Source organism: Lontra canadensis, unplaced genomic scaffold (assembly GCF_010015895.1).
Source record: "Lontra canadensis isolate GAN:19392208 unplaced genomic scaffold, GSC_riverotter_1.0 scaffold101, whole genome shotgun sequence".
In the NCBI taxonomy this organism is placed as follows: Eukaryota; Metazoa; Chordata; class Mammalia; order Carnivora; family Mustelidae; genus Lontra; species Lontra canadensis.
In genome coordinates, this window is record NW_022631095.1 from 208,491 (window position 1) to 230,788 (window position 22,298).

The 22,298-nt window shown below is 37.8% G+C and overlaps 1 protein-coding gene across 1 annotated transcript in view; it reads left to right on the top strand.

Moving 5' to 3' along the window:
* Positions 1-22,298, top strand: part of KCNU1 (potassium calcium-activated channel subfamily U member 1) — a 157,573-nt gene that overhangs the window by 70,568 nt on the left and 64,707 nt on the right. Inside the window, exon 19 of the mRNA XM_032838081.1 lies at positions 15,025-15,139. Within this exon, the coding sequence (XP_032693972.1) occupies positions 15,025-15,139 (115 nt within the window). The remainder of the gene's footprint in view (positions 1-15,024; positions 15,140-22,298) is intronic.

The window sequence follows — 22,298 nt, forward strand, 5'->3', positions numbered from 1 at the left end:
AGAATTGCTGTTCTTCTTCTCTTCGATCTCCCGTTGGATTTGTAGGTGTTTGCAATCTTTAGATAAGCTATCTAGCTTGATCTCCCTCTACCTAAAGTAGTCTCAGCCTGCTACTTCTCCGCCATCTTGACTCCTCAAGAATCAATTTTAATTTTTTAATCTACTATTGTTCAATCTTTTAATTAAGTTGTGTATACTCTAATTTTTATTATTTCCTTCTTTCAATTTGATATGAGTTAATTTTGTCTTCTCAGTGTCTTAACATGAAAGATTAGATTAGGTCTAATTAGATCTTTTTTTCTTTTTAAATAAACAGAAGAATTTAAATAAACTGAAGAATTAATATCAGTAAAATTTCCTCTAAGCACTCTTTAGGGGCATGTCATATTTTGATGAGTTGTGTTTTTATTTTCATATTTATCTAAAAGTATTGTATAATTTCACTTGTGATTTGTAGGGGCAGGACCCATTGGTTATTTAGGCATATGCTGTTTTGTTTCCACATACCTATGGATTCCCCAATTCCTTTGTTACTGACTTTTCATTTCATTTCCTTTTTATTGAAGAACAAAATGATTTTGTATTTAAATACAACATCTTTGTATGATTTAAATTCCTTTAAATACATTCATAATTATTTTATGGGCTATTATATGATCCATCCTGAAAAATATTCATTGTATAGCTGAAAAGAGTCTGTATTCTTTTGTCATTGAGTGGAATGTTATATAGATGTTTGTTAGGTCTAGTTGGGTTATAGGTTTTTTTTTTTTTTTAAGTCTTCTATTTCCTTGCTGATCCTTGCTGATAGAACAATGGATAGTTCTGTCTGCTATTGAAAGAGGGGTATTAAAGTTCTAGTTATTATTGTTGAATTATTTATTTCTCCATTTAAATATGTTAGTTTTATGAATCATGTATTTTGGATTTCTTTGTTATGTGCCTATGAGTCTGTTACATCTTAGCAGTAGATTAACCATTTTATCATTATAAAATGTTTTTGTCTTTAGTAATATATTTGTCTTAAATTCTATTTTGTGTGAAATTAATGTAACCACTCTAGCTCTCTTTCGGTTACCATTTGAATGAAATGTTTTTCATCCTTTTTCTTTCAATCTATTAGTGTCTTTGAATCTAAAGTATGTATCCTGTATGCAGTATACAGTTGGATCATGTTCTTTTTCCCCATTCTGCCAATCCCTGCTTCTTTATTTTATTTTATTTAAGATTTTAGTTATTTATTTGACAGAGAGAGAGCATAAACAAGGGGAGGAATAGGCAGAGGGAGAGGGAGAAGCAAACTCTCTGCTGGGCAGGCAGCCTGATGTGGGGCTTGATCCCAGGACCGTGGGATCATGACATGGGCCAAAGGCAGATGCTTAACTGACTGAGCCACCCAGGTGTCCCCTCTACTTCCTTATTACAGAGTTTAATTCATTCACATTAATGCAATTACTGATAAATTAGTATTTACAACTGCTGTTTTGCTGTTTTTTTAACATGTCACATCTCTATTGTTTCTTAAATCATTTATTACTGCCTTCTTTTGTGTTAGGTATTTTCTAGAGTACCATTTTAAATCTCTTGCTCTTTATTTTCATATATATTTTTTAGTTATTTTCCTGATAGTTGGCCTGGAATATGTTGTTAACCTCACAATGTATAATAATTTTGTTTGGATTAATGCCACATTAGTTTCTATAGTATACAAAAACTATGTTCTTATATAGTTCCATTTCCTCCTTTTAGGTTATCATCACAAATTAAATCTTTATATATGTGTGGCTATCAGCATAAATTTGTAATTATTTTTCTATAAATTCATCTTTTAAATCAGATAGAAAAAAAAGGGTTTACAAACAAACAAAAAGCTCTATATTTTATTTTATATTTATTTATGTAAATCTTCCTTTACCAATGCTCTTTATTTCTTCATGTGGATTTGAATTACTGCCTGGTGTCCTTTTATTTCAAATTCAAGGACTCCTCTTTGTATTTGATGTAGGACTTTTTTATGTTCATAAGCAATGAACTCTCTTAGGTTTTTTAAGTCCTAAAATGTCTTAATTTATCTTTCATTTTTGAAGGATAGTTTTAGCAAATATGGAATTGTTTCTTGGCAATTTTTCACTCAGGACTTTGAATATGTCGTCCTACTGCTTCCTGGCCTCCACTGTTAATCTTAAGAAATCAGCTGTTGGAGCACCTGGGTGGCTCAGTTGGTTAAGCATCTGCCTTCAGCTCAGGTCATGATGTCAGGGTCCTGGGGATAGATCCCCACATTGGGCTTCCTTCTTGGTGGGGAGCCTGCTTCTCCCTCTTCCTCTGCCTGCTGTTCCCCCTGCTTGTGCATGCTCTCTCTCTCTCTGTCTGTTAAATAAATAAATAAACTATTTTTTAAAAAAGGAAAAAAAGAAATCAGCTGTCAATCCTATTGAGGATCCTTTGTACATGATGAGTCACTTCTTGCTGCTTTGAGTATTCTCTCCTTTTCTTTGGGTTTCAGTAGTTTTTTTATGGAGTATCTAGATGTTGATCTTTTTGAATTTATGATATTTAGAATTTGTAACCTTTTTGGTTGTGTAGATTAATGCTTTTCATCCAATTTGAGAAGTTTTTGGACATTATTTCTTCAAATATTCTTTCTACTCTTTGTCTCTCTTCTCCTTCTGTGACTACCATTGAGCGGATGTTGGTACATTTATATGGCATCCCAGAGGATCTCTCACATTCAGTTCACTTTTCTTTATTTTTTTCTTCTGTAACTCAGACTGGATAATCTCCCTTGACATATCTGTGACTTGGCTGATTCTTTTTTCAGGATGCTCAAACTTGATTTCAAATTAAACTAATTTTTTATTTTGGTTCTTATGCTTTTCAACTCCAGGATTCATATTTTTTAATAATTCTAACTCTTTTTTATTTTTTAATTTTTTAAAGTTTTCATTTATTTATTTGATAGAGAGAGAGAGAGAGCAAGAGAGACAGAGAGTACAAGCTGGGAGGTGCAGCAGAGGGAGAGGGAGAAACAGACACCTGCTGAGCAAGAAATGCAGGACCCAAGATTGTGACCTGAGCCAAAGGCAGATGCATAGCTAACTAAGCCACCCAGGTTCCCTTAATAACTATAACTCTTTATTAGTATTCTGTTTTGTGAGACATCATTCTCATATTCTTTCAGTTTTTAGCTATAATTTCCCTTAGTTCTCTGAACATACTTAAAATAACTTTTTTTTAAAAGATTTTATTTGTTTATTGGACAGACAGAGATCACAAGTAGGCAGAGAGGCAGGCAGAGAGAGAGGAAGGGAAGCAGGCTCCCTGCTGAGCAGAGAGCCTGATGCGGGACTCGATCCCAGGACCCTGAGATCATGACCTGAGCCGAAGGCAGCGGCTTAACCCCCTGAGCCACCCAGGTGCCCTAAAATAACTTTTAATAGATTTAAAGTCTTAGACTACTAAATGAAATGTCTGGCTTTCTCAGAGACAGTATCTACTGATAGCTTTTCATCCTGTGTATGGATAATACTTTCCTGTTTCTTTCCATGTCTCATAACTTTTGTTGAAAATTAGACATTCCAAATATAAATGTGGTAATTATGGAAATCAAATTTCACTCACCTTATCCCCTAGTGTTTTTTTGTTGTTGTTACTGCTTGTTGTAGTTGTCATTATTCTAGTGACTTTTATGAACTATATAATGTCTGCTTCTTTGTCATTTGTAGCCACTGAATTCTCTCTTGTGTTTGTTTAGTGGCCATCTATTAACTGGACAGAGATCTTGTTAAATACCTGCAACCAATAAATCTCCCAGTATTTGTCAAAGGATTTAGTGTTTTTGTTGAGACATGCCTCCAATATTTAGCTAGGCAGTTGTCAACTCTGCTTTAGCCTTCACTTCCTGCTTGAACAGAACATCAAGGTCAGTTAGAGGTGAGAACTTGGGACCTTAGCATGCACACATCTGTGTATATTCCTGGAGCCCTGGGCATGTATGTTGTTTACATTTTCAGGACTGTTGTAGGATTTTTTAAAGTGCCTATGGACAACTTATTCCTCAGTTTTTCCTTTAAACATTTTTTAGTCTATTGTTTGCCCTTTTATCCATTTTCTCACACAGCTGTGATACTAAAACATTTACTATGGCTTACTGGATAGAGGGTTTTAGAACTAGGTAAGTTTAAATAAGGTTGAAAAAAGACAAGTCATTCAAGTAGTATCATCCAGGGAATGACCACACAAGTCAAATAATGATTCTCCTTTGGAAATAAGGCTTTGAAAGAATTGTAGTTCTGCTCTACTCCCTCTGACACCAGGAATATGGGGCATTATTTTTCAAGGACACTAATTAACTAGGGAGTTGGAGATGGGACCAATATAAGTTAAAACACCACAAAGATTGCTGTTTTAATGAAGATATATTCATTTTTCTGAACTAATTGTTCTTGGATCACTGCCGATTAGTTTTCAGAATTCTGAAAAAATTCATTCTGACCATTTTTGTCAGTTTATTCTTTGTTTTTATGGAGAAACAAACTTTCTGAAGTCTTTATCATTTTTGTTTGTGTGGCTCAATTTCATTTTTGAAAGATAGTTTTACTGGATATAGAATTTTTGGTTGACAGTTTATTCCAACACCTTGAGTATATCATCCCACTGCCTTCTAGCCTCCATTCTTTCTGATGAAAAGTCATGTTAATCTCACTGGGTTTCTCTTGTAAATCAAGTTTTGCCTGTCTTTTGCTGCTTTTTAGATTTTCTTCTTGTCTTTGACTTTCAGCATTGTTCCTATGATATGTCTGTGTCTGGATATCTTTGTGCTTATCCTGTTTGGCATTCACTGATATCTTTGGATGTGTAATGTAATAGAGTAAGTAATGGCCCCCAAAGACAGCCATACTCTAACCCCTGGAACCCCATGAATGTTATTTTCATATGACAAAAGGAACTTTGCAGATGTGATTGAATTAAGGATCTTGAGATGGGCGGATTATCCTGGATTATCTATGTGGAATTTAAATGTAATCATAAAGGTCCTTATGAAAGGGAGGTGGAAGGAGGAGATTCAACTACATGAGCAAGAAAAAAGGGCTTGTGGTGAAAGCAGATGGCAGCTAATTCAGAGAGAGAAAAGGTTATGCCATTGTCTTTGAAGATGGAGGAAAGAGCCACAGGGCAAGGAATACAGGGAGCCTCTCCTAGGTGGAAAATTCAAGGAGATGGATTATCTCCTAGAATCCCTGAAAGAAACTTAATGCCCTGATTTCAGCTCAGGGAAAATTACTTCCATCTTCTGAACTCCAGAACTGTAAGAGAATCAAGGAATATTGTTTTAAGCCAACATTTTGTGGTAATTTGTTACAACATTCATAGGGAAGTAATATAGGCATACCTCATTTTATTGTTCTTCATTTTATTGCACTTCACAGTTATTGCATTTTTTACAAATTGAAGTTTTATAACAACCCTGCATCAAGCAAGTCTGTTGGCATTATTTTCCCAATACCATTTCCTCACTTCATGTTTCTGTGTCACATTTTGTTAATCTTACAGTATTTCAAACTTTAGTATAACTACTATTATTTAGTATTATTATATTTGTTTTAATGATCTGTGATCAGTGATCTTTGGTGTTACTATGGCAATTGTTTTGGGTGCCATGGACCATGCCCCTCTAACACATATAACTTAATTGATATATGGTATGTGTTCTGACTGCTCCACTGACCAGCTACTCCACTTCTTCTCCTTAGGCGGCCTTATTCCCTGAGACACAATAGAAGAGTCAGTTGATGCAGGAAACTTCATTGTTTTATTTTAAGAAATTGCCATAGACACCCCCACCTTCAGCAACCACCATTCTGATCAGTCAGCAGCCATCAGCACCAAGGCAAGCCTTTTCACCAGCAAAAACATTGTGATTCACTATAAGTTCAGATGATGGGTAGCATCATTTAGCAATAAAGTATTTTTTAATTATGTACTTATTTTTAGACATAATGCTATTGTACACTTAGACCACAGTATAGCATAGACATATATGAACAAGGAAACCATATAATTAATTGACTTGCTTTACCGTGCTGTTTTAGTAAAGTGGTCTGGAACCAAACCTACAATACCTCTAAGGCGTGCCCATATATGTAGTTTAATATTTTTCATCAAATTTGGGAAGATTTAATTCATTGTTTATTTGAGTATGTTTTCTCTCTCCTTTATCTCTCTTCCCCCTAACTTGTCCTATCTTTACATATATATGGTACACTTACTGGGGATCCACATATTTCTGGAATTGTTATTTTTCTTCCTTCTCTCTCTTTCTGTCTCTCTGTCTGTCTCTCTTCTGTTCTTGCTCTTTTGGATTGTAGTTGCTCTCAGTCTGTCCTATATTTGCTGATTTTTTTTTTCTTCTGGAGCTCAAATCTATTGCTAGGCCCTGCATTAGTTTCCAATTGCTATTGTAACAAATTACCACATGTTTGGTGGCTTAGTGATAAATTAACATTATTTTATCATTCAGAAGTCTGAATGGGTCTACTTGGCAAGGGTCTTTATGGAAGTTCTAAACAAGAATCCATGGCCTTGCTTACTCAGTTTGTAGAGGCTGTCTATACTCCTTGGCTTATGGCCCCAGTCTGTCTTTAAAGCCAGCAATGTCTGCAGGTTTTTCTCACATCTTATTGTTCAGACTCTATTTCCATCATCACATTACCTTCTCTGACTGTGGATCTTCTGCCTCCGTGTTCCACATTGCAAAAACTGTGATTCAATTGAGCCACCTGGTTAATCTGGGAAAATCTTTCAAGGTGAGCTGATTAGCACCTTTCCATTTGCAACCTTGAATCCCCCTCACCATATATAACATGAAATACTCACAGGTTCTGGAGATTAGGACATGGACATCTTTGGGGGATGGTGTATTCTGTGCCAATCAGAAGCCCCTTGATTAAACTGCGTAGCTTCAAACAACAGAAAATTATTCTGTTCTAGTTTTGAAACCAAAGTCTGAAGTCAGGGTATCAGCAGGGCCACACTCCTTCTGAAGGCTCATGGGAGAATCCTTCCTTGTCCTTTCTAGCTCTAGAGGCTGCTGGTGGCCATTGCCTGTGTTGGCATCACTGCAGCCCGCCTCTGTCTTCACATGGCCCTCTTTCTTGTGTCTCTTCTTCTTTTAAGGACACCAGTTTTGGACTTAGAACTCATCCAAAATCCAGGATGATATCATCTTGAGATTCCTAACTAATTATGTCTATAGAGATGTCATTTCTTTAAGGTCATTGTAGTAGGCAGCAAAAAAAAAAAAAAAAAAAAAAAATTTACCAATTCCAGGAACTGGGATGGCTTAATCAGGAGTAATTTATTTTCTCATGGTTCTGGAGGCTGGAAGTCCCAAGATCAAGGTACCGGCCAACTCAGTTTCTGGAGAGAGGTCTGTTCCTGGCTTATAGATAGCCACCTTCCCCCAGTGTCCTCAAATGGCAGACAGCAAGCTCTGGTCTCTCTTCCTCTTCTTATAAGAATACTAATCTTATCAGATCAGGGTCCTCATTTGGCCTAAATTACTTCTATGAAGTCTCTATCTCCACATACAGTCACACTGGGAGTTAGGGCTTCAACATGTGAATTTGGGAAGGAAACAGTTCAGCCCAGAGCAGTCACATTCTGAGGTTCCAAGTAGACATGAATTGGGGGGACACTCTTCAGTCCATTAACCCCTCTTCAATTAGTATACTTTTCAATTATAGAATTTCCATTGGGTTCTTTTTTTATAATTTCCATCTATTTATTATTGTCTCTTTGAAAAGACATTATCAACATGCCTTTCTTTATTTCTTGAATCGTGTTTTTTTAAATTCTTAGAACATATTTGTAATAGCTGCTCTGAAGAATTTGTCTGCTAAGTGGGACATATGGACCCTTGCACAGGCCATTTCTGTTGTCTGCCTCTTTTTTTTTTTTTAACCCCTGTATATGGTTCATGTTTTCCTGCTTCTTTACATATCTCATAATTTTGCTGTTCTTATTGAAAACTAGATTTTAGACAATATAATGTAGCAACTCTGGATACCAGAGCTTGTTGTCATTGCTTATTTGATTAATGAATTAGTGATTGGGATTGACTATTTCATTGAAGTCTATTCCCCTGGCAGCATTAAGACTCTGATATTTCTCATCAGAGTGTAACTTTGACTTGGCACATGGTCAACGGGGAATGGTGGTGGTTTTAATAAGGGCTCTTGGTACTGTCTCCTTTCCTGATCTCTCTTTTCATCTCTCTGTCTCTGTTGGTATCACACCCAGCTCTTGGGGTGTACTACTGGTTGCTGTTGATTCTATTATTCTTGACAATACCCTCAGGCTTATATTGTTCTAAGGTATTACTCAATTAAATGTGGGTCCTGTTGCAGGACTAATTTTTGAGGCCAGTCTTTGAGGTCCCTTCTGACCCAAAGAGAGCACTTATTAGCTCTCTCTTTTCCTGTCTCACTGTAGTAAACTCTGGCCTATGGTTTACCTTATTGCTCTCATGGAGCTACCAACCTCAACCTAATTGTTTGCCACCAAAATCACCATTGTTTTCAAAAGCACCTTTGGGCTTGAACTTTTCCACACTGGTCCAAATAAAGGAAGCTCCCTCGGGAAGAGCTTCAGCATTTGCTGTTTTAATGGCCTGCCTCTCCTTCTGGTCAGAATGTCTGAGCCACTGCTCCAGAGCTGGAGACTTCTCTCAAAAACCCTGCTTTTTGAGCGGGGCACTGGGCAGTGGTGGTAGCCTCTCGTCTTCCTGGTTTGATTCTCTCACTGTAGAAACTCTGCCTTCAGTGTGAGCTGGGATGAGGGTAACCTGAAATCCCTATTGTCCATAGGGTTGCCACTGAATGCTTAAGTCTAAAGATTGTGAATTAAATGGGTGTCTGAAGATTGTGAATTAAATAGGCTTTGAGACCCTATTTTGGATTCAGAAGCTAAACATTGACTCCTTTTGTGTTCTATAACTTATGACTCTTTCTTGAGGCAAGGGATGAGAATGAATAAATAGGATAAATATCCATTAAAAAAAGGAGTGAAGAAAGAAAAAATAATACATTAAAAGTATCCTCTCACTACATGTATCTTTATAATATATGAAAATTTAGCATGGTTTCACACAGTAGATGTATTTCTGTAAATATAGTATACAAGTCAAACTTTTGCAAGCTTGGTATACACACATATATGTGTGCACTTTTGTTAGCCATTTTGCAAAACAAAAGTGTTATAAAAATTAAAAATCAACTCTTTAGCAAGGTTTTAAGCATGATTTTACATTTTATTTTATTTTATTATTTTATTTTATTTTTTGAGGGCAAGAAAGAGAGAGTGAACAAGCAGGGTGGAGAGGAGCAGAGGTAAAGGGAGAGAGAGAATCTTAAGCAGGCTCCATTCTGGGTGAAACTTGATCTTGGGACCCTGAGACAAAATCAAGAGTCCGACATTTAATCAATTGAACCACCCAGGTACCCTTACTATATATATTTTAAAGCAGGGAGTTGCTCTAGTCTAAAGAGGGAAAGATTTTTCCATAAATAGAAAGGCTCTGCCATCATATTTGTAGATATGCCAAATTTTACCCATCTCTGTAACATGCGTTTAATAATACCTAGGGAATAAATTAGTAAGATTTTTAACCTATAATCAAATGTTTGAGTTTCCCTGTAGTGATCACAATTCTCAGAATCTTTTATTCTTCTCATAATAGGATCTTTTCTTCTTCCTGCCTGGCACTGATCCTCAGTCACCACTGCTGGCATGCCCATCCCATGTGTCCTAGAGAACTCTTTTTTTTTTTTTTTTTCCTGTAATCACTTTATTTATTTATTTTTTTAATTTATTTTCACCGTAACAGTATTCATTGTTTTTGCACCACACCCAGTGTTCCATGCAATCTGTGCCCTCTCTAATACCCACCACCTGGTTCCCCCAACCTCCCACCCCCCGCCCCTTCAAAACTCTCAGATTGTTTTTCCTAGAGAACTCTTATCAAATAATCTGGTACCCAGACGCTGAAATAGTGGGAGGTGTCAGCTGTTCTTGACTTCAGTTTGCCAGATGATGGCAGCAGAGTACTATGAAATGCTCACAGGTCTGGCAGCTAGGGAACTAGGCTTGTGTAGGAATTTGAATCTGGAAGAGAGTTCTTATCAAAATGCGCCCAAAAGGACATCACTATAGAAGGGGGTTCTTCGACCTTAGAGATTTAAGAGTCATAATAATATCTGGAAGTTCTTCCAGCAAATTAGCTTTCAAAAAGGACTTAAGAACCTAGTAATAGATAGCAAAATAGAAAAATTTTCTGACTTTGGATTAGTAGAAATTTCAGGTTGGGTATTTCATGTTTCAGAGCCCTAATGCAGAGTATCCCCAGTCTACTCTTTTTTAATAACCATTTCGTTCTTGAGTTAATTGAGTTTGCTCAGTCCCACCAATTTCTTCCTCCTGCTATGCTAATTGAGAGTTCAGAAGACTTGAATGCTAACGACAACTATGCCACTGATTTACTGTGGTTAAGGGAAGATATGCTACTTTTGCAGGTCTCAGTGTTGTCATTACTTCCAGACTGGGCAGTTCTTGTCATCTCAATGGCCCTTTTCAATTCTGATGTTCAGTGATTTATAATCCCTCTTGCCTTTGATTACTTGCATTTTTCTAAGCTGAAACCACATCAGAGGTTCTCCACTTAAATTTATAATCTAAACATTTTCAAGAGGCAGCATAGTGTGGTAGTGAAGAGCATGGATTCTGCATTGGTCACCTCTTATCTGTGTGCCTTTAAGCAAATTATTCAAACTCTCATTGTGCTTCAGATTATTGTAAAATGCTGATGATAATATCACATATCTCAAAAGATTAGATGAGAATATTAGCACATAAAGAGTATACAAATTGAGCATATTAATATAAAAAGCATTAAGACCAGTACCTGGAAAATAGTAAGTATATGTATGTTAATTATCATATTACCTGTGGGAATATAAGCTCAAAAAGAATCTCATTATTTTTTTTCTCATCAATGAAATGCTGATGAAATAAGAATTGGCAGAGAAGTCCTAGTGGATTATACTTATTTTAGCCCATTCCCTGATGTTTTGGGGTTCAGAGCAGGAAGACTAGCAGGGCTAGCCTTCAAATCAGGAGGAGTAGTCTTTCTGTTTTTCTACCTACTACAGTTAGATAAATTATTGGGCAGGAACTTCTCCAGCCCTAACTATACAGTTCACTGACTGCTATTTCACCACTGGAACCTCAGATGCCTCAGGCTATAGAGTAGTGGTCCTCAACCAGGTCAAGGAGGAACTTATAGGAGTATCTGTATGCACCGGTGGTGGGTGGGGGGGGCATACAGATGAGCAATAAGAAAATGGCCCTGGGGAAAGTTGTGTCCAGATTTCCCTAATCTCCACCCCCTTAGCACTGTTTTAGAGTCCTCATTAAAATGTTAATTTTTGCCCTGGAGTCATACCTAAAGGAGAGAGGAATTTTGAAAAGGAAATTGGAAAGAGGATATGAAAGGAGTCAAGGGCAGGAGGTGATGATAGGAGTGGTTTGGATCTGTGGTCCAAATTTGAATTTAGCCCATTTCACTGTTCTCTTTAAGGTTTATCCAACTGGGTCACTTTTTTCATTAACATCCAAGACTAATTGACCTCTTTAAGATAGGAGTCATCCCAGCCACTGTTTCCCAGGGAGGAGAATTCCAAACCCAGATAGCTGAGATAGAATTTCTGAATGAATGTACCAGGTAGTCTCCCTGGCTTGGCTTACCTGAGCAGCTCTGAAGTCCCATCAGAGCTCTTCTCCTGTACCAGTGGCCTTAGGTGGGAGAGAGAATAGAAGGGGTTCTTAGATGACTCTTCTTCTCTGAAGCAGGGTCAGGGACCACACGTCCACTGAATCTCAGTATAAAGGAAAGCAACTTGATAACTACATAGACCATACACAAATATCTTGTATTCCTATATTCATGACAGTTGTTATTCTAATCCTATAGGTGACGGCAGGGCTCCATTTTCTCCAGTCTTTGGTGTCCATCTCCACCTCAGCTATGGCCCTCTGTATGTCTCATCCCAGTGATTATAATAGCTTCTGAGCTAGTTTCCCTGGTTCTAGCCTCTTTTTTATGCCAATCCATGTCATCCTTCATGGCTATATTTTCTTGAAAAAAACTTCTGATCATGAATGGATATATAAATAATAAAAAAAGAGCAGATAGGTGAATGCTATCCTTCCTTTTGCGAGACGAAGGCACTGGCTTGATCTGTTGTCCTGTTTCTTCTTCATCTCCTAGAGTCATCTCATATTCTTATCCAGAATATATGATATCGCTTTTTAGTGCTGTTGTCACAAGATTTCTTGAAGGAGATAGAAAGGGATAGAATTACTACTATCTATATGGAAATTACATATGAGGCATATCTTCATATGCAGTCCTATCACGTATGCCAAAGAGGAAAATGCTTGCCTATAGCTTCCAAGGGTATCACTTCTTGAAGAAGAGAGAAATTTAATAAAAATATTGGCCTTTTTATAGGGACTTATTTCTTTTCAGTCATTCACAGATGTTAGATGCCATGTCCTTTTTGATGTCTAATGCTTTATCCAGAAACCTTTGAAATATCTATAGGGAGGTCATAGGAAGCCATGACAAGATGTTAACAGTGTAGCTAGAGTGTAAGGCAAAAATCCATTCTGTTCTTTTCTTGCCTAAAATATGAAAAAATATTTACACACTGTCAGTTGTAGATGGATAAAAATATAACTAAATAAAGTGATCAAACTGCTTTAGGATGTAATCAAGGAAACCAGTTGCTTATTAACTGCCTTGAGAGCGAGAACTTTGGCTTCTGATTTTGATGGTATTCTTTGCTTTTTCCTCATTTGTTTGAAGCAGCCTAGAAACTGGGGGCAAGGGCAACAATAGATGTTGCACATTCTTAACTGCCCTGTCTGAAACCTGCTAAAGAGAACACTTTTAGACAGTTTGCAAAGGTCATTAGGATTAGAATTAGAGTTGGAAGGGACCAAGAGAGGTCACGGGGCAGTTCACCTTTTGCTTTCAGGCAGTCCACCCACAGCCTGAGGTGCCCCCAGCCCTCATACAGGCTGCTCTTTCTGACCCCCACATGCATATACTTCCATAACTATGAAAGCTTCCAAGATTATACAGATCTTTAATGTGTTTTCAGGAGAGATTTTCTTAAGAATGACACGAGGGAAGATTCAAAGCTTTAGCAAAAATTTTGAGAAGTTGATACCTAGCATTTGCCTCACCCACTTAGCCCCTCCCACCCATTTCTTAATACCTGGCAAATGTTGGCTGCTGAGTTGGGCTTTGAAAAAGCAGAGACTTCCCGAAAGTTCCATTGTTCCTAAGCCAGTTTGGGCATGTTGCCTTTTGCATTCCATACCTACATTCCTAAAGCTACTTAGTGGCTAGCTTTAAAGACTGATAGTTGACATGTCATTCCTCACTCAGAATTTTCTTCAGATGTTCTGTCCCTGAGCCATTTCCCCCAGGGCAAAAGGTAACCAGGAAATAAGGAAACACCAGTCAATCCGAAAACTCCCATCAAGCCCCCCATACGTAAGTGAAGGCATCTGAGGATTATAGGTAGGGAGCAGTCTTATTCCAAACCTGGCTCTTAGAACACCTGTGTGATGCAGTTACTGCTGATTGAAGTTGACAAATCACATATCCAAAGGAGGTCTCTCTTCTTCCAGAAGTATGTTTTCACTCAATTGATATTTTCTATAGATTAGAATGGGTCAGAAAACATTACATCAAAAGAAGAGGGAAACTAAGATACTGTGTGGTTCTTTCTGCCAGCCATTGTCTAAAACCTGGTGATATGTGGATTTAAAGTTTGTTCCACATGAACAAAGAGTAGTCTTAGTACACAGATAATTCTTAAATTGACACAGGAAGAAAAGGCCATGTTTCTTTTCTCCACTTGGGTGGGCAAGGATGAATAAGAGTGATGGCTACTCTTTGACTTTGTCCATATCCTTGATAACTTCTTCTCAGACCGTTCTGCATCTCTGATCACCCAGGAATCTGGTTCAGGCAGAAGGATAATGCAGGGTCCTTGGAGAATGAAAGAGAAGCATTTAACTTCCAAGCATCCTTCAGAACAATAATTTCTTATCACAATACTAAGTGCCAATTCTTATCAACCAGTAATGATGCCCTAGTCCAGTTTGTTGAAAAGGTTCCCAGGTTGAATCTGGGTGCTGGAATAAGAAAGGCATGATTGAATACCAACACATGGGTGCAAGAAGAAATAATGGCTCATGTGTCAGTTTTTTTCTATCTCAGAGCAGCTTCATATGGCTCATTTAATTATTAAATTTAAAACATTCTTGCATTTGTCTTCACAGTCACCCTTTGAAGTCCCAGCATTATCCCCATTTTGCAGATGAGAACATTATTTGCCTTTGTGTTATTTCCAGGTTTGGAAATTCACAAATATTTTGAGACCCACCCCATGTAAGATCAAGATTTTTCAAAAGTTAAAATTAATAATAAAGGAATCCTTTGAGGGAAAGAATAAAGTAAAAGGCAGTATCCACTGAGAATAAATTGCAGCCTGAGTAGTATCTGCAGAAGGGGAGAAGGGGACTTGTATAGTAATCCTTTCTTGGAGTCCAAACTTGGCTGCAGACCCTGCCTGTGGCAGGAAGGCTCCCTGGATGCTACACTTGGGTAAGACAGAGGGGTGATGTCTTAAGAAGGTACAGCAGCAACTCAGTAGGTGCTTATTTAAGCATCCATATGGTATTGAAATTCTCACAATCATTTTCCACCCACTAACTCTGCAGAAGGAAATGAAAGAGATTTCATAATCCATCCTCTTAGAATTGGTCTGTGGCTAAGGATCTCACCCTCTCCCTAGCCAAGGGCCTAGAAATGTCTCAGTCAGTAGAGATGGCTCAAAAATACCTTCTAGAAAGATATGACGACTCATTAAGATTCCTGGGTTCTCGCAGGGACAGCGGTGATGGTCAAGAAAAACACCGTGAGAGAATTCTCTGATTCTACAGTGCATGACTGTATGATATGGGGACAGCAGAAAATGATAAGCAATGTGACCCTCGCCACCAGGTAAGAGCCTCAGAGAACCCTGGTTCCCTGTGGGTTTCTGAGGACCCTTGGACAATAAAAAATGTGATGTAAACAAGAATGTTGGCTTTATCAGCCCTTATAGTGACCAGTGGAATTTTTCCTCACCAACGTAAATTCATCTCTGCTTCTCCCAATGTCAGTAAGCTAAACAAACAAACCTCCTTGCTGTGTGGCTCAAAATACTTTCTACCTGCAATAACCAAAGGTCCTGTACTCAGTTTTCTCTCTGATCACCTTTCAGGTACTCTACACGCGTAGATTGGGGTGAAATTTCAGTTATTCCCAATTTCTATTATTAATCCATCCCCTACTTACAACAAACCAATGATGAGATTGCTTTTGTTATCCAGTCTGCAAAACAGAGTCAAATAATGCCTCCTCCCTCACTCGCTTTCCCCTGTAGCATTTTACAATCTTGATAACCAGAATGCAGAGTTAGAGGTAGAAGATGATCTATTCAGCTGATTTTAAATAGAGGGTCAATCTAAAAGTTCTATCACTTCAAAATTGGTTGTGCATAGCTTTGTAATATGTTGCCACCATTTCAGTTTAGTGCCTGTACTATACCAGGAAAAATTTTAATGATTGTGATTGTCTGTAGGCAAATCCTGTATTACCAGCAGAACATGGTCATTGTGCATTGACATTACATAGTGTAGATGAGGGCTAGGGTTAGGGTTAAGTTGAAATGCTCACTTTAAACTGTGTGATCTTGGGCAAGTTGCTTTACTTCTAGGTGTCTCAGTTTTGCTACATTAAAGGAGTGTAATTGTCATGAGTACTTTGTAGGTTTTTTCTATTAACTGAATTAGATTAGGTTTTTAAAGTGCTTTGATTCTTGGTCAACAGTAAGTCCTCAATAGATGTTCCTTATTATAATTAGTAAGTACAGAGCCTTCAAGGACGTAGATTTTGAAATAAATCCTTGATCCTTTTTTTTAGTAACTTATTTCTTTCTTTTAATATATGAAGAATCATGCTTCTGTTTAATTGAGGGTTCTTTATAGATGGGCCTAGTTAACAGAGGCTTTACTGTACCACTCCTGCAGGTGAGGCTGGCATTAATGTCTGAGCCACCAAAGGTGCTACTTCTTCCTGTGTGCACTTTCCAAGAGGAATATAGAAGTCCTAGGAATTACAGCTTCTGCCCTTCCTTGCCTTCTATTCCAACATTTTATCAGACTGAGATAATCTGTGGGAAAGGATTAAGAACTGCATGGAGGAAAGTGCTATGGTATTGCAGGAATTCACATTTTGTCTTACTCTTCGTGACAGCACAATAGCTTGTCACTATAATTGGGATTTGCAAAAATTTTTCCTTTTAAGATGGTTGGGAAATAGGTTAATAGGTTTTTATTGAGTATCTCCATGTGCTAAATAGGCACTCTGCTTGATGCATTTGTAGATACAGAAATGATGTTTCAACCCCCATGCAATCTAGTTGGGTAAACAAAATGAATTCCTATAAAATAAATCAGAAGCCAAATAAAGCAGCACTCCTTCCTGTGCTACATCAATGATTCTGCCAGGAGGTCAGAGGAAGAAGAGGTCAATAAGGAATGGATGGATTGTTCCAGAAAGTTTCCTGTGGCAGATAGGATTAAAGGAAGGAGAGAGTAGGCATCTCAATTCCTTTGAAGGCTACATACAACAAGGGAAAGCCAGGGGGAAACCTGGAGCTTTCCATCTACCAGCTTATCTGACTAGAGGTGAGAGTGTGTGTTTGAGTGTTGTGAAACATAACATCACAAATTTCTCAAGAATATATTCTTTGGGGTGCCTGGTGGCTCAGTGGGTTAAGCCTCTGCCTTCTGCTCAGGTCGTGATCTCATGGTCCTGGGATCGAGCCTGGCATCGGGCTCTCTGCTCAGCTCAGAGCCTGCTTCCTCTTCTCTCTCTGCCTGCCTGTCTGTCTACTTGTGATCTCTCTCTCTGTCAAGTAAATAAATAAAATCTTTTTTTTTTTTAAGAACACATTCTTAGCTATTGGTATTGTGCATGTATGTATTTGTGTATAGGTTATGTTTATGTTAATGCACAATTCTTACAAAAACATGATTTATATTTAAAAATTGTTTTCGAGAATATAAAGATAGCATATAGAAGTGCTCCAGCCATGCTTATGCTGTCATTGATTCTTTTCCCACATTTTTTCTCTGATAATAGAGGATCTGCAAGTAATGAATACCAAACACTACAGAAAATATTTAAATTTAAATGTAAATGTAGCCATTCAGTTTTACAGACTTCCCCCCCGCCCTGCTATTCTTTATCACAGCTATAACAATGAAATAACATATTGGTATGTTTCCCATTGTCTTTAATCCCTCCACTGTCTATGATAAATAAGGAAATGGTCCAAAGCAAGCATCTAAAGGAAGATTGATCTGGATGGCATGGTCCACCCACAGACTGGGCCTGTCAGCCCCATATCTGGCTGGGGGCATTCCTGAATATGCTTTAAGAGCCCATAAAGAAGGTCAGAGATCATGAAAGTTAGCCATCCGGATCATCTCTAAAGATGATGCTGAAGTCATCTGTACCTCTTAATTGACAAGCAAGATATGTTCACTTGAGCTACAGATTTCTAAAACTAATCAGAGTAATACTACCAGTTAGTGTTACACATTTCGTATATATATATGAACCATTTGTGGGTGCATTTCTGTGATATTTCACCAATGGAGTTGGTTAGCTCAGTTGATTTAAGTACAGTGTTAATGGGATCAATTATAACCTTCTTCCACTTAGTGCTATAGAATAAGGTGTGTTTTGTTTTGTTTTTGTCTTTGTTTTGTTTTTCTCTTTTCTTTTCTCTTCTCTTCTCTTCTTTTCTTTTCTTTTTTCTTTTACAGGGCAAAGATAACCCTAGTTAACAAATTGACAAACATATGTCCTGATTAACAATGAGTGGTAAAATAAACTTGAAGGCTTAATGGAGACAAGTAGTCACTATGGAGGGGGGGATGTAAAATGTGCGGTATGTGCTATTTGTGATCCATTTCTGATGTGTTAATAGTATTACATTCACATACCCAAAACAGCATAATATTATTCATAGTTTTGCTGACAAGGGCTTGGTGCTTTCAAAGATGTAATCTTCAGGCCACCAGTGGGTTTTCCAGTAAGTTCAGAAACTACTATCTTCTATTCTTAGTACTTGAAGCAATAGAGACAGCCCTAACTTATGCAGAAGTTATAATCCAATATTTCTTTGCATCCCTGGAGTCTTTCTCTTCCCATAGAATAAGCAATGTTATAAATAGCAGGTAGGTTCTCAGACTACCACACAAAAGTCTGTTTAATAACTGGCAGTTAAATGTGTGTTTGTTGAATTAATAAACAAACACTAGCTCTATTCAGTTGAGTTCTGTGTCTTTATACCAAGAGGTCATGTAATACGACAGAGCAAAAATGAATATTTCCTCTTCCTTTCCACGGTGATCCAGTTAGACATATGCAAAATTTTATGATAAATAAAAATGCGTTTCAACCGCTCCTATAGCCTCTCAGTCCTCATTTCCAATGTCTTTATTAGGGCCACCCTACTTTGGGTGATCTGGAGACTGTTTTATCCATTCTACCATTCTACAGTTATTTAATTTTTCAGTAAAACTGATTTTAATTAGATATTACAAAGAAAATATTTAGATACAGCTAGTTTGCATTATGGAGTGACTGACCAGTAATGCAACAACTACACTAAACCATCCAGTATTTTTAAAAAGTAGGTGTTTATAAACTCAAACACATATTGACAGATATCTAATCAAGTGAAGTAGAGGAGGCAGCAATTTCCAAGCGGTTTATGATAGATCTGGGTCAGGAGAAGAAACCATTTCCAACAGAAAGATTTGACTTCTTTGGGCATATCAGCCCTTCTCTAGAGATCCTCTCTCTGGATCTATTTAATTCAACTGTTACAGACTATATTGAAATCTAAATACTGTACTTTCCTGCATAATTTCCCTTCCCACCATATCTTTGTAACCTATGAGTCAGATCATATGTACATATGTTATCAACTTCATCTTCATACTCTCCATGAGACACCAGAGACCATGGGTGCCATTTTTTTCTCTCTTAATACCCAAGCCAACCTTAGTTCCTTAAAGGTCAAGTGTCCCACAGATACCAGTCATAAGCTTTGTCCGTATAGCAGGCATGAATCCTGGATCACCATCCTCTTTAGCCTTTATGCTTCAGTTTTCTCTTCTGCAAAATAGAGATAATATTAGCACCTAAATAATCAAGATAAAACAGATTAAGTTCTTATGTAGAGCCTAACACACAGTCAAAATTGAGCAAGTGCAAAATGGTCCCTGCTATTGTTGTTCTGCTCCCCCATCCTCCTCTGCCACTATTTTTCTGGCTCTTAGATTTTCATGCTTTTGCAACCAATTTCTTTCACATTCAGAAGGAGAGGGTCTGAAGTTTCAGAACTTCCAAAATTCCATTCACTGTCTACCACCCACCATCCATAGACCATCAGCTCAGTGGAGCAGATCATCAGGGTTTTCAGTGAAGATCTGTGATACAGAACCTCCCGGTGGTGTGGTCACTTCACCATGTCCACATCTGCCTGTAGTCTGCTGTTCCCCCTCAGCAACACTTTTCCACGGCAACTCCAGCTCTCTCTTTGGCTGTTCCTCAGTGTCTTCCAGCACAGCTGATTTAATGGCAATCTGCAGTTTCTGAGCAAATTATAGTCCATCCAGAAGGACTGCCATTATATCCTCTGCCAGGTCAGAAGCTTGTTAGTGTCAGAGGTGTACCATCCATAAGAACATGGGGAAATCCATCTAACTGGGAGAAATTGTTTCTCTTCTGTCACACCCATTCCCAGCCCTATATAATTTATTCTCATGGATGCCTCCTGAGATATCTGTCCCTATGACTGCTCACTTTCAGATACTATGCACACTCATACCCTCACCGCTCCCCCCCACCCACCCCACACAGCTGGGAAAGAAAGCTGGCCCTTCTTGTCGTTTTATTCTCAGTTCTACACATCTTATTAAATTCTGTGCCCCCGATGATCCAGGCAAGAGAAACACCATCTTTTAACCTCAGTGATGTCTGGAATGCTACTGAGGAACAGTTTTCAGGGCCTTTCCAGGGTCAGAATATTGGGTATAAATCACCACACATAGTTCTCTACATCCTATCTGGGCTTTCTACAGAAACTGAGGTTATAACATTGTCTGAGCGGGTACTTTCCTTCCTTTCTTCCTTTCTTTCCTTTAAGCTTTTAAAATGACTTTCCCTCTAGACAAGCATTGACTTTTTTATTTGAATAAAATATAGTCCATAACTAGTAAATCAAAAGTGTTCTTTGATTCTTTTATGCATATATGCATATTGAATTTGCCTTTACTGTAGGATTTCAAGTCATGTTCTAGAAACCCACATGTACTTAATACTGTACAGCCAGCTTTTACCTTTCTCTAAGAGTCCAGATAGCACTTATATTTGCAGTCTTACAGATTCTAGAACCTCTAAAGATGTCCTCCTCATAACAACTGATTGTATTTGGGTATGTAGGAATCCCTACTAGGGGTATGGGTTGTCATGAAGTATAATAAACATCTTCATCAAGTCTTAATACAAAGTCCAAAGGAAACAGTAATATGAATGTATCATGTACAGATAGGTATGGGGGTAGGGATAAAGAGAGACATACATGTATACAGGTAGGAATTATATTTTTATGCCCAATGAGCCTGAGTTCCAAAAACAGGTGAAAGAATTAGGGTCCTAGCAAGTAGAAGAATAAGAATTTGGAAAGAACTAGTTCTTGTCTTGTACCTAGAGACAAATATCAGATTTCTGAGAAACAAAGTGCCACAACACTAGCAAAGTATTATATAAAGAGGAATAATTCATCAGGTATTTATTAAGCAAGTGAATAATTCAGATTAACAAATAATATTTTATTATTATTACTTAAAAACAGAAGACAAAATAGCTTCAGGCTTCATAAAAATGTCCGAGGAATTCCATGGAAAATTCAACATATTCCTTCCATCACTCCTGTCTTCTTTGCTCTAGCTGTCTGACTAGCTTAGAAGGCTATAATAAAGGAGGGACAAATGCCTTTTATAACCTCTTTGTTAATCTGTGGACAGGTCTTAAGAAAAATGAAGTCATATTCTCCTAGGATTTTCGGGTATGGAAATTTCCATTGATTTAGTTGGATGGGAAGATGAGGAAGCAGCTCTTCTAATATGGAAATAAAAATTACAGTGGGAAAAAAAATTACAGTGGGACAACTGATCACTTACCGAGTGCATATATTTATTTGCATTAAGTAGTTAGTTTTTGCATGTCTTCATTTTTGTCATTTATAATCTCTTAAAAAGCAAGGATGAGGCCATGTTTGTTTAAGGTCATATATAAAGGACCAACTCAATAAGACAAGGTGAAGATTATGGGAAGCTTAGTTACTGTTTCTGTGTAAAACTCTTTTCAAGGATGAGGACGTGACTTACGTAGTTTCTAGGAAAAATTGTCACACTTTTCATTCTGTGTTATTTGCTCCCTGTTTGACACCCACCATCACCCTTCTCCAAGACTCATACTTCCCAGCTACTTACTATCCCCATCAGCATCTGAACCATCATTTACAAGAACACAAGTTTAAAATATTAGCCCTTCCAAGGGTAGCTTTTCTCTTATCAGGGATCAAGGGTTTCAGCTAAAGAACTCCCCCAACTATGGGTTTTCAGAATCAACCAGAATGGGAGGTATGTTTTCAGGAGACATTCAATGAAGGCCTTTCAGGTACATCTAAAATCACAAATCAAAGCCTGTTGTGTGCTGTGGCATTTTAGTTTTTAGGTTGCAAGAGTGACAGAGTAGAAGGCTGCCCAGTCCCACGGGTAAGGTGGACATGCCAGAAATTGACTATCGAAAATAAGATCTCAACTCTATGATTTCCATGCTATGTGATCGTGAGCAAGGCACTTCCTGGACTGTGGCTCAGATCCCTCTTCTGTAAAACAAGGGGCGCTGATCTCAGGAGGCTGAGAAGACTAAATGTAAGGCTCTTGGCCAAGGTCCTAGCAAACTGTAAGCACTCAATGAATGTTAGCCATTATCATGACACAGGACGCTTGACTGTCACACAAAATAACTG